An 18,520-nucleotide genomic window follows, 5' to 3' on the forward strand; every position below is an offset into this window, starting at 1 on the left:
AGGTGTGCCCCGGCGGGCAGGTACCCGTCATCAACGAACCCTCGCGCCAGAAGACCTGTATTCAGGAGCAGTGGGAGAAGCACGGCCAGTTCGAGCTGACCAGCATCGACCAGGAGACCTACGAGAAGTACTTCTACGGCTCCGAGCACTGGAACTACTTCACCCAGGACGAGGACCTCGGCCCAGTCATCCTCTCCCTCAAGCAGGAGACCTCCAACGGCAGGGACCAGTTCAGGTACCGTACCGTGAAAGGCCACTCTATATAGTACCACTATGTCAGGGGGGGCCAGTTCAGGTACCGTCATTGAAGGATGAGTTGCATTACACACCTCGAAGGACCATTTTCTCTCCTGTGGCTTCAAGGACCATTTACGGTGCAGTACCATGACATCCAGTGTACAAATATGATGGTTACAGTGACTTAAATACAGTACACTACCTCAGGGATGATAGCACCATACCTTACCAGTTACGGATGACCTGCTTAACATTCAGAGTTTAGGGACACTGTAGATGTCGCTTCAGGGAACAGACCCTTAGATTTTGCACCAGTAGATCCATCTCTTTCTCTGCCTCAAGTCTCACCAGGACCTTCTCTTCTTACAGAATAATGGTGCGTGGGATATCCTACACGGTGCATGGTCTGGTACCAGCTTCCTGCGTGTTTGCCGATCGCTACAACAGGGAGGAGGTTGTGAGGTCGTTTGGCCGAGAGATTAACCTGAACCCACCCCTCGTCTTAGGCCAGCTACCGGACATCCCGGAGGAGCTGCTCAAGTTAGACCAGGTGAGTTGGAAGCAGTAGAGGAGGGGGCATGGCACGTAGAAGGGAAGGACTAGGTTCATGATGAGATAAGGAAGCATTTAGGTAAAGAGGTTGTGAGTCCTTTGTGAAGCACTGCTCACACTATCCAGGGGCGTATCTAGGGTAAATAGCGCCTCTGGCAATCACTGAATTGCGCCCTTGGCTTGATTGAAAATGTACATACAGTGGATGTGTATAACGCTACGTGCAGTGTAATTATAAACTGTTGAAGAGTTAGGCCAAACTTAGATTTATATAAACTCTTAAAGACAAAGCGAAAGACTTATTTGACCCAAATTGTAACGTAGAAGCGGTAATGCAGCTGATAGTAGCAAAATATTACTATAGTAAAAAAGTAGGTGCTTCTTTTTTATCTCACAAAACCAAACCGTTCAAATATCAATTGGGTTAGCATATGTCAAAAAAAAAAAAAAAAAAAGACCTGTTCAGTGTCGCCCCCATTCCATAGGCACCCAGGACACATAACATCCCTGCCATATCTTACATACGCAACTGTAACTATTGCCTTAAATTTTTAGCATTTTTCTAAAAAGATTTCCTTTAATAACTCATTAAGATAAGTATTTTTCATGCTGAATTCAAATCTAGTTTTAAAATATTATTGAGTCGTCTTTATGATATTCAATTATGCTATTAAATGAAATCAATGTTAAAAGATTTTCTCAAGTCAATTTTAAATATTTTCTGCTCCTTTGCATCGTATTTACTGGGTATGTCATAGGTAACTGAGAGCATTATGATATATTTTCCATGATTATTTCGAGTATGAAAGTGTTTGAATATCTTATCTTCCAATTTTGAAACAAAAAGTTTTTTGAGCTAAAAAATACCCTGAACTATTACCTTCAATTTTTAGCATTTTTCTTCGAAAAATAGGTTTCTTTAAAAACTCATTATAATATGTATTTTTCATGCTAAATACAAATCTGGTGTTGAAATATTGATTGGTCGTCTTTATGACATTCAATTACGCTGTTAAATGAAGTCAATTTCATAATATTTTCTACTTTACATCATATTTACTCTGTATGTATCGGTAATTGAGAGCATTATGATATATTTTCCATGATCATTTCAAGTATAGAAGTGTTTCAATACCTTAACTTACAATTTTGAAACAAAAAGTTTTTTGAGCTAAAAAATACCCTGAACTATTACCTTCAATTTTTGCCATTTTTCTCAGAAAAATAGATTTCCTTTAAAAGCTCATTATAAGAAGTATTTTTTATGCTGAATGCAAATGTGGTGTTAGAATATCGTTAAGTCGTCTGCGACATTCAATTAAGCTCTTAAATGAATTCAATTTTACATATTTTCTGATCCTTTGCATCGTATTTTCTGGGTATGTATAGGTAACTGAGAGCATCATGATATATTTTCCATGATTATTTCAAGTATAGAAGTCTTTGAATATCTTATCTTCTAATTTTGAAACAAAAAGTTTTTTGGGCTAAAAAATACCCTGAACTATTACCTTCAATTTTTAGTATTTTTCTTCGAAAAATAGATTTCCTTTAAAAACTCATTATAATATGTATATTTCATGCTAAATACAAATCTGGTGTTAAAATATCGTTTGGTCGTCTTTATGACATTCAATTACGCTGTTAAATGAAGTCAATTTCAAAATATTTTCTACTTTACGTCATATTTACTCTGTATGTATCGGTAACTGAGAGCATTATGATATATTTTCCATGATCATTTCAAGTATAGAAGTGTTTGAAAATCTTAACTTTCAATTTTGAAACAAAAAGTTTTTTGAGCTAAAAAATACCCTGAACTATTACCTTCAATTTTTGGCATTTTTCTCACAAAAATAGATTTCCATTAAAAACTCATTGTAAGAAGTATTTTTTATGCTGAATGCAAATGTGGTGTTAGAATATCGTTTAGTCGTCTGTGACACTCAATTAAGCTCTTAAATGAATTCAATTTTACATATTTTCTGATCCTTTGCATGGTAGTGGGTATGTATAGGTAACTGAGAGCATTATGATATATTTTCCATGATTATTTCAAGTATAGAAATGTTTGAACATCTTATATTCCATTTTTGAAACAAAAAGTTTTTTTGATCTAAAAAATACCCTGAACTATTACCTTCAATTTTTAGCGTTTTTCTTCGAAATAGATTTCCTTTAAAAACTCATTGTAAGAAGTATTTTTTATGCTGAATGCAAATGTGGTGTTGGAATATCGTTAAGTCGTCTGCGACATTCACTTAAGCTCTTAAATGAATTCAATTTTACATATTTTCTGATCCTTTGCATCGTATTTACTGGGTATGTATAGGTAACTGAGAGCATTATGATATATTTTCCATGTTTCTTTCAAGTATAGAAGTGTTTGAATATCTTATCTTCTAATTTTGAATATCGTATCTTCTCATTTTGAAACAAAAAGTTTTTTGAGCTAAAAAATACCTTCAATTTTTAGCATTTTTCTTCGAAAAATAGATTACCTTTAAAAAGTCATTATAATATGTATTTTTCATGCTAAATACAAATTTGATGTTAAAATATTGTTTGGTCGTCTTTATGACATTCAATTACGCTGTTAAATTTTAGAAGTCAATTTCAAAATATTTTCTACTTTACATCATATTTACTCTGTATGTATCGGTAATTGAGAGAATTATATATATTCCATGATCATTTTAAATATAGAAGTGTTTCAATATCTTAACTTTCAATTTTCAAACAAAAAGTTTTTTGAGCTAAAAAATACCCTGAACTATTACCTTCAATTTTTGCCATTTTTCTCAGAAAAATAGATTTCCTTTAAAAACTCATTGTAAGAAGTATTTTTTATGCTGAATGCAAATATGGTGTTAGAATATCGTTAAGTCGTCTGTGACATTCAATTAAGCTCTTAAATGAATTCAATTTTACATATTTTCTGATCCTTTGCATCTTATTTACTGGGTATGTATAGGTAACTGAGAGCATTATGATATATTTTCCATGATTATTTCAAGTATAGAAGTGTTTGAACATCTTATCTTCCAATTTTGAAACAAAAAGTTTTTTGAGCTAAAAAATACCCTGAACTATTACCTTGAATTTTTAGCATTTCTCTTCGAAAAATAGATTTCCTTTAAAAACTTATTATAATATGTATTTTTCACGCTAAATACAAATCTGGTGTTAAAATATCGTTTGGTCGTCTTTATGACATTCAATTACGCTCTTAAATGAAGTCAGTTTCAAAATTTTTTCTACTGTACATCATATTTACTCCGTATGTATCGGTAACTGAGAGCATTATGATATATTTTCCATAATCATTTCAAGTATAGAAGTGTTTCAATATCTTAACTTACAATTTTGAAACAAAGTTTTTTGAGCTAAAAAATACCCTGAACTATTACCTTCAATTTTTGGCATTTTTCTAAGAAAAATATATTTCCTTTAAAAACGCATTGTAAGAAGTATTTTATATGCTGAATGCAAATGTGGTGTTAGAATATCGTTAAGTTGTCTGCGACATTCAATTAAGCTCTTAAATGAATTCAATTTTACATATTTTCTGATCCTTTGCATCGTATTTCCTGGGTATGTATAGGTAACTGAGAGCATTATGATATATTTTCCATGATTATTTCAAGTATAGAAGTCTTTGAATATCTTATCTTCTAATTTTGAAACAAAAAGTTTTTTGGGCTAAAAAATACCCTGAACTATTACCTTCAATTTTTAGTATTTTTCTTCGAAAAATAGATTTCCTTTAAAAACTCATTATAATATGTATATTTCACGCTAAATACAAATCTGGTGTTAAAATATCGTTTGGTCGTCTTTATGACATTCAATTACGCTGTTAAATGAAGTCAATTTCAAAATATTTTCTACTTTACGTCATATTTACTCTGTATGTATCGGTAACTCAGAGCATTATGATATATTTTCCATGATCATTTCATGTATAGAAGTGTTTGAAAATCTTAACTTTCAATTTTGAAACAAAAAGTTTTTTGAGCTAAAAAATACCCTGTATTTTTTCTCACAAAAATAGATTTCCTTTAAAAACTCATTGTAAGAAGTATTTCTTATGCTGAATGCAAATATGGTGTTAGAATATCGTTAAGTCGCCTGTGACATTCAATTAAGCTCTTAAATGAATTCAATTTTACATATTTTCTGATCCTTTGCATCTTATTTACTGGGTATGTATAGGTAACCGAGAGCATTATGATATATTTTCCATGATTCTTTCAAGTATAGAAGTGTTTGAACATCTTATCTTCCAATTTTGAAACAAAAAGTTTTTTGAGCTAAAAAATTCCCTGAACTATTACCTTGAATTTTTAGCATTTTTCTTCGAAAAATAGATTTCCTTTAAAAACTTATTATAATATGTATTTTTCACGCTAAATACAAATCTGGTGTTAAAATATCGTTTGGTCGTCTTTATGACATTCAATTACGCTCTTAAATGAAGTCAGTTTCAAAATTTTTTCTACTGTACATCATATTTACTCCGTATGTATCGGTAACTGAGAGCATTATGATATATTTTCCATGATCATTTCAAGTATAGAAGTGTTTCAATATCTTAACTTACAATTTTGAAACAAAAAGTTTTTTGAGCTAAAAAATACCCTGAACTATTACCTTCAATTTTTGGCATTTTTCTAAGAAAAATAGATTTCCTTTAAAAACGCATTGTAAGAAGTATTTTATATGCTGAATGCAAATGTGGTGTTAGAATATCGTTAAGTCGTCTGCGACATTCAATTAAGCTCTTAAATGAATTCAATTTTACATATTTTCTGATCCTTTGCATCGTATTTCCTGGGTATGTATAGGTAACTGAGAGCATTATGATATATTTTCCATGATTATTTCAAATATAGAAGTCTTTGAATATCTTATCTTCTAATTTTGAAACAAAAAGTTTTTTAGGCTAAAAAATACCCTTCAATTTTTAGTATTTTTCTTCGAAAAATAGATTTCCTTTAAAAACTAATTATAATATGTATATTTCACGCTAAATACAAATCTGGTGTTAAAATATCGTTTGGTCGTCTTTATGACATTCAATTACGCTGTTAAATGAAGTCAATTTCAAAATATTTTCTACTTTACGTCATATTTACTCTGTATGTATCGGTAACTGAGAGCATTATGATATATTTTCCATGATCATTTCAAGTATAGAAGTGTTTGAAAATCTTAACTTTCAATTTTGAAACAAAAAGTTTTTTGAGCTAAAAAATACCCTGAACTATTACCTTCAATTTTTGGCATTTTTCTCACAAAAATAGATTTCCATTAAAAACTCATTGTAAGAAGTATTTTTTATGCTGAATGCAAATGTGGTGTTAGAATATCGTTAAGTCGTCTGCGACATTCAATTAAGCTCTTAAATGAATTCAATTTTACATATTTTCTGATCCTTTGCATCGTATTTCCTGGGTATGTATAGGTAACTGAGAGCATTATGATATATTTTCCATGATTATTTCAAGTATAGAAGTCTTTGAATATCTTATCTTCTAATTTTGAAACAAAAAGTTTTTTGGGCTAAAAAATACCCTGAACTATTACCTTCAATTTTTAGTATTTTTCTTCGAAAAATAGATTTCCTTTAAAAATTCATTATAATATGTATATTTCATGCTAAATACAAATCTGGTGTTAAAATATCGTTTGGTCGTCTTTATGACATTCAATTACGCTGTTAAATGAAGTCAATTTCAAAATATTTTCTACTTTACGTCATATTTACTCTGTATATATCGGTAACTGAGAGCATTATGATATATTTTCCATGATCATTTCAAGTATAGAAGTGTTTGAAAATCTTAACTTTCAATTTTGAAACAAAAAGTTTTTTGAGCTAAAAAATACACTGAACTATTACCTTCAATTTTTGGCATTTTTCTCAGAAAAATAGATTTCCTTTAAAAACTCATTATAAGAAGTATTTTTTATGCTGAATGCAAATATGGTGTTAGAATATCGTTAAGTCGTCTGTAACATTCAATTAAGCTCTTAAATGAATTCAATTTTACATATTTTCTGATCCTTTGCATCGTATTTACTGGGTATGTATAGGTAACTGAGAGCATTATGATATATTTTCCATGATTATTTCAAGTATAGAAGTGTTTGAACATCTTATCTTCCAATTTTGAAACAAAAAGTTTTTTGAGCTAAAAAATACCCTGAACTATTACCTTCAATTTTTAGCATTTTTCTTCGAAAAATAGATTTCCTTTCAAAACTTATTATAATATGTATTTTTCATGCTAAATACAAATCTGGTGTTAAAATATTGTTTGGTCGTCTTTATGACATTCAATTACGCTGTTAAATGAAGTCAATTTCAAAATATTTTCTACTTTACATCATATTTACTCTGTATGTATCGGTAACTGAGAGCATTATGATATATTTTCCATGATCATTTCAAGTATAGAAGTATTTCAATATCTTAACTTTCAATTTTGAAACAAAAAGTTTTTTGAGCTAAAAAATACCCTGAACTATTACCTTCAATTTTTGCATTTTTCTTCGAAAAATAGATTTCATTAAAAACTCATTATAATATGTATTTTTCACGCTAAATACAAATCTGGTGTTAAAATATCGTTTGGTCGTCTTTTGACATTCAATTACGCTCTTAAATGAAGTCAGTTTCAAAATTTTTCTACTGATCCTTCATATTACTGCGTATGTATAGGTAACTGAGAGCATTATGATATATTTTCCATGATCATTTCAAGTATAGAAATGTTTAAACATCTTATATTCCAATTTTGAAACAAAAAGTTTTTTTGAGCTAAAAAATACCCTGAACTATTACCTTCAATTTTTGGCATTTTTCTCATAAAAATAGATTTCCTTTAAAAACTCATTATAAGAAGTATTTTTTATGCTGAATGCAAATGTGGTGTTAGAATATCGTTAAGTCGTCTGTGACATTCAATTAAGCTCTTAAATGAATTCAATTTTACATATTTTCTGATCCTTTGCATCGTATTTACTGGGTATGTATAGGTAACTGAGAGCATTATGATATATTTTCCATGATTATTTCAAGTATAGAAGTGTTTGAACATCTTATCTTCCAATTTTGAAACAAAAAGTTTTTTGAGCTAAAAAATACCCTGAACTATTACCTTCAATTTTTAGTATTTTTCTTCGAAAAATAGATTTCCTTTAAAAACTCATTATAATATGTATATTTCATGCTAAATACAAATCTGGTGTTAAAATATCGTTTGGTCGTCTTTATGACATTCAATTACGCTGTTAAATGAAGTCAATTTCAAAATATTTTCTACTTTACGTCATATTTACTCTGTATATATCGGTAACTGAGAGCATTATGATATATTTTCCATGATCATTTCAAGTATAGAAGTGTTTGAAAATCTTAACTTTCAATTTTGAAACAAAGACTTTTTGAGCTAAAAAATACACTGAACTATTACCTTCAATTTTTGGCATTTTTTCATAAAAATAGATTTCCTTTAAAAGCTCATTATAAGAAGTATTTTTTATGCTGAATGCAAATGTGGTGTTAGAATATCGTTAAGTCGTCTGTGACATTCAATTAAGCTCTCAAATGATTTCAATTTTACATATTTTCTGATCCTTTGCATCGTATTTGCTGGATATGTATAGGTAACTGAGAGCATCATGATATATTTTCCATGATTATTTCAAGTATAGAAGTGTTTGAACATCTTATCTTCCAATTTTGAAACAAAAAGTTTTTTGAGCTAAAAAATACCCTGAACTATTACCTTCAATTTTTAGCATTTTTCTTCGAAAAATAGATTTCCTTTAAAAACTCATTATAATATGTATTTTTCATGCTAAATACAAATCTGGTGTTAAAATATTGTTTGGTCGTCTTTATGACATTGAATTACGCTGTTCAACGAAATCAATTTCAAAATATTTTTTTCTTTACATCATATTTACTCTGTATGTATCGGTAACTGAGACCGTTATGATATATTTTCCATGATCATTTCAAGTATAGAAGTATTTGAATATCTTAACTTTCAATTTTGAAACAAAAAGTTTTTTGAGCTAAAAAATACCCTGAACTATTACCTTCAATTTTTGGCATTTTTCTCACAAAAATAGATTTCCATTAAAAACTCATTGTAAGAAGTATTTTTTATGCTGAATGCAAATGTGGTGTTAGAATATCGTTAAGTCGTCTGTGACATTCAATTAAGCTCTTAAATGAATTCAATTTTACATATTTTCTGATCCTTTGCATCTTATTTACTGGGTATGTATAGATAACTGAGAGCATTATGATATATTTTCCATGATTATTTCAAGTATAGAAGTGTTTGAACATCTTATCTTCCAATTTTGAAACAAAAAGTTTTTTGAGCTAAAAAATACCCTGAACTATTACCTTGAATTTTTAGCATTTTTCTTCGAAAAATAGATTTCCTTTCAAAACTTATTATAATATGTATTTTTCATGCTAAATACAAATCTGGTGTTAAAATATTGTTTGGTCGTCTTCATGACATTCAATTACGCTGTTAAATGAAATCAATTTCAAAATATTTTTTACTTTACATCATATTTACTCTGTATGTATCGGTAACTGAGAGCATTATGATATATTTTCCATGATCATTTCAAGTATAGAAGTATTTCAATATCTTAACTTTCAATTTTGAAACAAAAAGTTTTTTGAGCTAAAAAATACCCTGAACTATTACCTTCAATTTTTGCCATTTTTCTCAGAAAAATAGATTTCCTTTAAAAACTCATTGTAAGAAGTATTTTTTATGCTGAATGCAAATGTGGTGTTAGAATATCGTTTAGTCGTCTCTGACATTCAATTAAGCTCTTAAACGAATTCAATTTTACATATTTTCTGATCCTTTGCATGGTAGTGCGTATGTATAGGTAACTGAGAGCATTATGATATATTTTCCATGATTATTTCAAGTATAGAAATGTTTGAACATCTTATATTCCAATTTTGAAACAAAAAGTTTTTTGAGCTAAAAAATACCCTGAACTATTACCTTCAATTTTTAGCATTTTTCTTCGAAAAATAGATTTCCTTTAAAAACTCATTGTAAGAAGTATTTTTTATGCTGAATACAAATGTGGTGTTGGAATATCGTTAAGTCGTCTGCGACATTCAATTAAGCTCTTAAATGAATTCAATTTTACATATTTTCTGATCCTTTGCATCGTATTTACTGGGTATGTATAGGTAACTGAGAGAATTATGATATATTTTCCATGTTTATTTCAAGTATAGAAGTGTTTGAATATCTTATCTTCTAATTTTGAAACAAAAAGTTTTTTGAGCTAAAAAATACTCTGAACTATTACCTTGAATTTTTAGCATTTTTCTTCGAAAAATAGATTTCCTTTAAAAACTTATTATAATATGTATTTTTCACGCTAAATACAAATCTGGTGTTAAAATATCGTTTGGTCGTCTTTATGATATTCAATTACGCTGTTAAATGAAGTCAATTTCAAAATTTTTTCTACTGTACATCATATTTACTCCGTATGTATCGGTAACTGAGAGCATTATGATATATTTTCCATGATCATTTCAAGTATAGAAGTGTTTGAATATCTTAACTTACAATTTTGAAGCAAAAAGTTTTTTGAGCTAAAAAATACCCTGAACTATTACCTTCAATTTTTGGCATTTTTCTAAGAAAAATAGATTTCCTTTAAAAACTCATTGTAAGAATTATTTCTTATGCTGAATGCAAATGTGGTGTTAGAATATCGTTAAGTCGTCTGCAACATTCAATTAAGCTGTTAAATGAATTCAATTTTACATATTTTCTGATCCTTTGCATCGTATTTACTGGGTATGTATAGGTAACTGAGAGCATTATGATATATTTTCCATGATTATTTCAAGTATAGAAGTCTTTGAATATCTTATCTTCTAATTTTGAAAGAAAAAGTTTTTTGAGCTAAAAAATAGCATTTTTCTTCGAAAAATAGATTTCCTTTAAAAACTCATTATAATATGTATATTTCATGCTAAATGCAAATCTGGTGTTAAAATATCGTTTGGTCGTCTTTATGACATTCAATTACGCTGTTAAATGAAGTCAATTTCAAAATGTTTTCTACTTTACATCATATTTACTCTGTATGTATCGGTAACTGAGAGCATTATGATATATTTTCCCTGATTATTTCAAGTATAGAAGTGTTTGAATATGTTATCTTCCAATTTTGAAAGAAAAAGTTTTTTGAGCTAAAAAAAAAAATAGCATCCAATTCAATATTTGGCATTTTTCTCAAAAACATTAATTTCCTTTAAAAACTCATTATAAGAAGTATATTTCATGCTGAATACAAATCAGGTATGAAAGTATCGTTCAGTCGTTTTAATGACACTCAATGAAGATGTGAAATAAAGTTAATTTTCAAATATTTTCTGATCTTTTGCATATTATTTCCTAGGTATATATTGGTAACTGAATTATTTCATATTAACCATGATTATTTAAAGTATTTAAGTGTTTGATTATCTTATCTTTCAATTTTGAAACAAAAAGTTTTTGGAGCTAAAACTTACCCCGAATAGTTTACCTTCCAATTTTGAAACAAAAAGTTCTTTTGGCTAAAAAAAAAATCCCCTTAACTATTGAGGGGCGTATCTTGGGGATATAGCGGCTGTGGCAAGCACTGAAATTGCGCCTCTGACTTGATTAAAAATGCACATACAATGGATGTATATAAAAATATATACAGTGTAATTATAAACTGTTGAAGAGTTAGGCCAAACTTAAATTTATATAAACTCTTAAAGACTTAAAAGATTTATTTGATCAAAATTGTAACGTAGAAGCGGTAATATAACTGATAGTAGCAAAATATATTATATAGGCGAGTTTCTTTTTTATCTCACAAAACCAAACCGTTAAAAAAATGTCTATCGGGTAGCATATGTCAAAAAACAAACCTGTTCTGTGGCGCCCAGGGAACCTGCCTTATCTGCCATACCTTACATACGCCACTGACACTACCCTCCTGACGGAGGCTGTGCAGAAGTTAGTACTCGCTGAGACCACAACATCAAAGTCTTGTGAGTGTAGCGAGGTGGTAAGGGAAGGAACATGGCTTAATGTGGTGCGGTCCATCATGAGGGATTCTTGATGGTCTCTTCCTGTTGGGGTCTTTTACTGCTTCACTCAGGAGTAGAGTGAATGTTATCTCAGTGGGAGTGAACAGATGATAACATGCCAGAGGGAGCTCACCTCTGTAGGTTGGGGGTTACCAGTGGCGTGCCTCAGGGCACGGTCCGTCTTTGGGCCATTGTTGATAACAGAAAGACCGCAGTCGAAGTTGACTTTGTTTGCAGATGATGCTATAGTCTCTTTCTCTCCCTTTCTCTCACACGTCCTGGCCCTCTCTCTCTCCACCCAGGTGTTCATCAAGAGCGAGCTGAAGGTGGGCGTGGTGTACGTCAAGGAGGAGCAGTACACCGAGGAGGAAATCTTAGACAACAACGATACGTCGCCGCTTTTCGAGGAGTTCCTCCAGATCCTCGGGGACAAAGTGAGGCTGAAAGGTGAGTAGAGTGAGCTCAGCATGTGAGGCAAGTGAGCTTAGATGAAGTGAGATTAGCAGATGAGGGAGAGAATGAGCCTGGAAGGTGAAAGAAGTGAGATTAGTAAAGGAGAGGAAGTGAGATTAGAAGGCATGGGAAATGAGATTAAGATGCCTGGAAGTAGATGACCATTTGATAAAAGGTTCAGCGCTGCGCCTGACCAATGCTCTACCTCCCGTCTGTGTTGGCAGGGTTCGACAAGTACAAGGGAGGACTGGACACGGTGCACGACCTGACGGGACTGTACAGCGTCTACGCCCACTGGAGGAACATTGAAATCATGTTCCACGTGTCTACGCTCCTCCCCTACGAGAAGCACGACCCCCAGAAGGTGAGATCCCGCCGCCCTGGCGGGTGTTGTAGCCTTGTAGTTGTGATGCCAAGTTGTGGTAGATCCATGTGGCTCTTGGGGTAAAATTTTACTAGGACTCTCTGTACTTTTTAAGGTGGGGCTGTTAGACTGGTGACGTTCTCTATATTTCAAAAAGGTGGTCTTGTCTGTCTCCTGTCTGTAAACACGCTGAGGAAGTTACTAGACGTAGGGTTACTAACTCCGATCCACAATTGCCAATAACTCATCCATTTCCTTGGTAGGAGGGGAAATTCTGGTGAGATGATATATTTTCAGAAAGAATATGTTAGTGTGAGCGTGAAGGTTGTGCCGGAAATTTGGGGGTATGAAGAGATAATTTGCGGGAGGATGAATGCTTATACCACTGAACAACGTCGTTCCGCCGTTCACCGACGGTGTTGTAGGAGCGTCTGCTCAGCGTAAAACCAAATCCAAAGGACTTTTTTTGTCTAGCATTCGAGTAAGTCTTTAGCGTAGGTAGAACTAAGCCTATGAACTGATAATTGATACCGCCGTAGTACTTGTTTCGCAGTGACTTAGTTGTATTTTGTTTTGGTCTTATTCTCGAACAATCATTTGGTGGTAGACTAATTCATTGTCTCGTACTTCTGCGGGAGTAAAAGAACATAATGCTCTTGTCTTCACTTGTATCATCTTCCCTGTGACGATATGTTCCCCCGAAGGCGAGACCAGACCATCAAAAGACGAGGATCCGCGCCGTCGGGCGGAGACTTGCTGAAACTGGTGACAACAACATGTTTACTGTAGTCTCAAAGGTGTGAGGATGCCAGAGGTTGTAGGGTTATAGCTGAGTTGCTGTGGTGACTCCCCATATCTTCTGTGGTTTCAGGGCCAGGGGTTGTATGGTTGTAGTTTTGATAATTCTCTATTACGAAAAGTTCCATGTTGGGGTTGTGAAACTTGTAAGGTTGTAGTTAAAGCTGATGTTATGATGGTTATTTATAACTCCTGGGTTTGGGTTGGTGAGGTTTGTATAAATACAGTTGTAGTAAGTGCTGTGATGATTCTTGGTGGCTCATGAGGTTGAGCTTATACGAAGGGTTGTGAGGTTGTAATCATAAGTCTTCGGGTTGCATTTGTTGTGACTTCAAGGGTCATGCTTTTAGGTTTTCTTCAGTGCCACTTGATGTTACGCGTATGAGGGATGTGAGATTGGGGTTGTAACTGTGGTTGTGGTACTTCCTTCTAGAGTTGGACTTGAGAGGGTTGAAAGGATGGACTCACCCATCACTTTCCTGTTATGTAGGGAGTTCAGATTTATCTTTAAAGATAAAAATATGATCAGTATCAGATGTCCCCAGTCATGATGTCCCCATGTCCCCGTCCCCATGTCCCCAGTTACGATGGACCGATGTTCCCAGTCATGATGGTCCGTCGGTATCATGTGTCCCCCTGGTCCAGAAGTCCTCCTCATCAGTTTTTCATTAATCAACCTCCTCCTCCTCCTCCTCCTCCTCCTCCTCCTCCTCCTCCCCTCCCCCTCCCTCCTTTGATCACCTCCCTTTTCGTCCATGTTGGTCGCCCCACTGACTCATGCCTCGCCCGTCGTCCCACCACCCTCCCCAACAGCTGCAGAGAAAGCGACACATCGGGAACGACATCGTCTGCGTGGTCTTCCTGGAGGCGGACAACACGCCCTTCTCTCCTGCCTGCATCAAGTCCCACTTCCTGCACACCTTCATCGTCGTCAGGACGAGCCCCAGGATCAAGTTCAAACCCACGCGGTATGAGGTGCGTCCCCACCATGTTGCCTACGTTGGGTGGTCAGGGGTCGGGAGGATGGGAGGTGCTAGGATGGTTGAGGGAGGATGGGAAGTGCTAGGATGGTTGAGGGAGGATGGGAAGTGCTAGGATGGTTGAGGGAGGATGGGAAGTGCTAGGATGGTTGAGGGAGGATGGGAAGTGCTAGGATGGTTGAGGGAGGATGGGAAGTGCTAGGATGGTTGAGGGACTCTTGGATTAGTTATGGGTAACAGTGGGATGTTAGACTGAGTGAAGGGTTAGAGGTTTTACTTAAAGTCTGGTGAGGAAGTCTTAGATTCGTTCAAGGGTCTTAGAGTGGGAGTGTTTGATTGGTGAGAGGTTGTAAGTTCTGTAGAGGTAAACCCACTCTACTCTGGACCAGTGTATGTGATTATGTTGTACTTGAATCACGTCCGGTTGTTTGTCAATACATCACAGACATGATCAACAGTACACACTCGCCAGTGCATTACTGCCGCTCACTGATACTTTTCCACACCTCTGCACACTACACACCACTACACTGTCGCACTACACAAGATGTAGTATATTCCCATAATGCAGTTCTACACAGGTATACAGCATTTAGGCACTGACTGAAGGCCTCTTTTAAAAGCCATTCCTGCTTCATTTTTTCTCTCTTCATGAACGTTTATTGTGTACATGGGAAGGACAGTTAGCAGGAGACGTGATGGTCCTTAGGGAGAGATGTATTACTTGTCGTCCACAGGTGGCGGTGGTGTCGCGGGATGAGGTTGGGGCCTACAAGCCCTACCTGTGGGAGCAGAGCTGCTTCGAGAAGGGGCCCATGTTCCGGGAGTGGCTCCTCACCAAAATCGTCAACGGGGAGAGAGCCTCGTACTCGGCGCCCAAGTTTGCACGCATGCAAGACCGCACCCGCTCCCAGATGCTGGAGGACCTGGTCAACAACCTGCAGAACCACGCCGAGACCGGCCAGATCCCCAAACCTTACAGGTACAGTTGGGGTGACACCTGCAGCCAGAGGTCATCACCCTCTCCTGAGGTTCATCTCCACACACCAACCTCCCCCTTCGACTTATCCTTCCTTTAAGTTTATCATCGCCACTTGCAACTCATCATCTTCCACTGAAGTTGGTCCTCTTCTCTTGAAGTTACCTCCAATCCTGAAATTCAACGTGTTTTCGTAGTAGTATCCAGTCTTCTTCCTTCTGTTTCCAGGTTCTCGCATCATCTGGACTGTGTCTTCTCCTCAGAGGTCAACAATTAATTCCACAAAACACTTATTTGCTTTTCTTCCTGAGCAGGACAGTCACATGCCATGAGCTACTTCCGTTTTTTGTGTGATTTGTTTATCTTTGCATGAATCCATCAGTTCCCCCATGAAGTTTGTTCGCTGTTGAACTGCACATAATTTTCTTCTCCATCTTGACTACATTAATTTGTGTTTAAGGTCATCCCTGTCCCCAAGGTGGTCCTCATGTCCCTGTGTGTGTCTGACTGAGGTCTTCCCTATTACCACATGGGTACCATGTCCTTGGGTATGTCTGGCGGTCATTTTCTCCACTGTTCCTCACCTCGTCTCACCTTCCCTACAGACGCGGCTCCTGGCGGCCCATCGGTCACATGCGTCCCTCCTCGCCACTGCTGGACTCAGTTCGCGACCTGTTCGAGGGCCACGACCAGCTGGCCAAGGACTTCACCCGTGCCTTTCACAACACCGAAAACCAGTTCAACAATATGCTGTTCGACGTCACCTTCTTTGTGGGCTCCGGCAAGGAGAAGTGTAAGCTCTTCGGCGTCCGGGCCATCCTCGGCGTCCGCAGTAGGTAAGTTCACTAGGTACTGGATGGACGAGTAGCACCCGTGAGTGCCACCAGGTGATGGACTGGTGACTAGGACAGACGAGTGCCACCAGGTGATGGACTGGTGACGAGGACAGACGAGTGCCACCAGGTGATGGACTGGTGACTAGGACAGACGAGTGCCACCAGGTGATGGACTGGTGACTAGGACAGACAAGTGCCACCAGGTGATGGACTGGTGACGAGGACAGATGAGTGCCACCAGGTGATGGACTGGTGACTAGGACAGACGAGTGCCACCAGGTGATGGACTGGTGACTAGGACAGACGAGTGCCACCAGGTGATGGACTGGTGACTAGGACAGACGAGTGCCACCAGGTGATGGACTGGTGACTAGGACAGACGAGTGGCATCAGGTGATGGACTGGTGACTAGGACAGACGAGTACCACCAGGTGATGGACTGGTGACTAGGACAGATGAGTGCCACCAGGTGATGGACTGGTGACTAGGACAGACGAGTGCCACCAGGTGATGGACTGGTGACTAGGACAGACAAGTGCCACCAGGTGATGGACTAGTGACTAGGACAGACGAGTGCCACCAGGTGATGGACTGGTGACTAGGACAGACGAGTGCCACCAGGTGATGGACTGGTGACTAGGACAGACGAGTGCCACCAGGTGATGGACTGGTGACTAGGACAGACGAGTGGCATCAGGTTCATAGTTAGTGACAAGGAGAGTCGAGTGATACTAGGACAGGTGGGCGCTAGTGGATTGATACTAGGACAGGTGTGTGTGTGCCTCAAGGTGCCTCACGGCTGACCTGGCATATGGTGGCATCAGGTACTGAACAGGTGATCAGGACAAAGTTCCCCCCGGGTGCCTCCGCGGGGCAGACAATTTCTGTAGGAACTGGGATGGCTTCATACGGTTTTGGTGTTGAGCAGAAACCCACGGGACAGGGGATCTCATATGGTAGGAGCTGAGGGTAACAAGGTTCAATACCACGTATGAATGAGTCCTACACTCATTCATGGATAGTTTGTCCTTGTCTTTATTTTGATTTCCAGTTTGAAAGTCCCTGAGGTTGATTATTTCTTTGTAATGACACATTCCTCTTATTCCCTGTGTCTCTCTCACACACTCTGACTGGCCTCTGTTCCCCCAGGGTGTTCCAGGAGATGCTGTATGGGTTCAGCACGGGTTTCGGCTCACCGCAGGTCTCGGTGGCCGACATCCTGGCCCGCGCGGTGCCCACACTCCACTCCCCCTCCCACAAACCCAAAAGCTCGAACTTTCTCCAGGTGAGTGCCAGAAGCTCACACTTCCTTTACTACATAATTCAGAGGAACCAGAGCTCTCTTCGGGGGATCAAAACCTCCTTCCGACAAGTGTACGAATGCCAAGTTCTGTATGAATGTTTGCTATCCGACTCGTAAACGAGTTATGAGTTATCTGATTCATTGAGTCACCTGAGTCACCAGGAAGATGACTCATGAGTGTGGTTGAGTCACTACATAAGGTGTCTTCCAGGTATGAGTATCTCATTCCGTTATGCTTTTGTTATACTTAAAAGAATTTAATCTAAGATTCCACACAAAGTTATTAAGACGTGAGGTCTAAAGCTGAAGCTTTGAATATGATCTGACATGTAACTAGCTACATGAATTAGATAACGCTCTAAGCTTAGCTGAGTTGTAAGCTCAGTTGAGCCCATAGTAAACACAACCATAAGCTTAGTTAAGAGAATATATCAGAAGAATCTTCAGATTAATACTATTTTCTTACTTGAGTTGCTGGAGGCCATCTATTGACCCAACTTTCCACCAGTGAGTTGCTCTGTTTCCTGGACCTTGTCCTTTGATAACTCCAGCTTCTTCCAGTCACCTTGAGGTAACCTGGAATGGTCTCGGCAGGTGCCTGACATCGGTACGCCGCGGCCCAAGAGCGTGCCCAACTCCCCGATCGTGATGCGTGCCTTTTCTCGCCTGGGGACGCTCACCTCCGGCTGGGGCAGATCATCCAAGAAGAATGACCGACTCTCCGTCGAGGATAAGAAGAAGTGGGCGTCCTCGCAGGACTGTTCAGGTGGGCTCCACTCTTCTCAGCCCACCATCAGAGGGGGGAGGGCGGGCTGAGGCTGCTGGTGATGGCACACCTCTTCCTCAGTGACTTGAGGTGCAGCTCGTTGTAGGAA

The 18,520-nt window shown here is 36.8% G+C and overlaps 1 protein-coding gene across 13 annotated transcripts in view; it reads left to right on the plus strand.

The window, feature by feature from the left end:
• rsh (Rap GTPase activating protein radish) overlaps nt 1-18,520 on the plus strand; it is a 142,177-nt gene that overhangs the window by 101,960 nt on the left and 21,697 nt on the right. For all 13 annotated transcript variants that reach the window (XR_011716977.1, XR_011716978.1, XR_011716976.1 and 10 more), the window contains 9 exons: nt 3-235; nt 607-787; nt 12,235-12,379; nt 12,610-12,749; nt 14,361-14,522; nt 15,265-15,509; nt 16,112-16,342; nt 17,492-17,627; nt 18,240-18,411. Coding sequence is in view for 10 of the 13 variants with exons in the window: in XM_071696007.1 (XP_071552108.1) it covers nt 3-235; nt 607-787; nt 12,235-12,379; nt 12,610-12,749; nt 14,361-14,522; nt 15,265-15,509; nt 16,112-16,342; nt 17,492-17,627; nt 18,240-18,411 (1,645 nt within the window). In the remaining 3 variants the exon portion in view is untranslated. The remainder of the gene's footprint in view (nt 1-2; nt 236-606; nt 788-12,234; nt 12,380-12,609; nt 12,750-14,360; nt 14,523-15,264; nt 15,510-16,111; nt 16,343-17,491; nt 17,628-18,239; nt 18,412-18,520) is intronic.

This window comes from Panulirus ornatus, chromosome 58 (genome assembly GCF_036320965.1).
Source record: "Panulirus ornatus isolate Po-2019 chromosome 58, ASM3632096v1, whole genome shotgun sequence".
In the NCBI taxonomy this organism is placed as follows: Eukaryota; Metazoa; Arthropoda; class Malacostraca; order Decapoda; family Palinuridae; genus Panulirus; species Panulirus ornatus.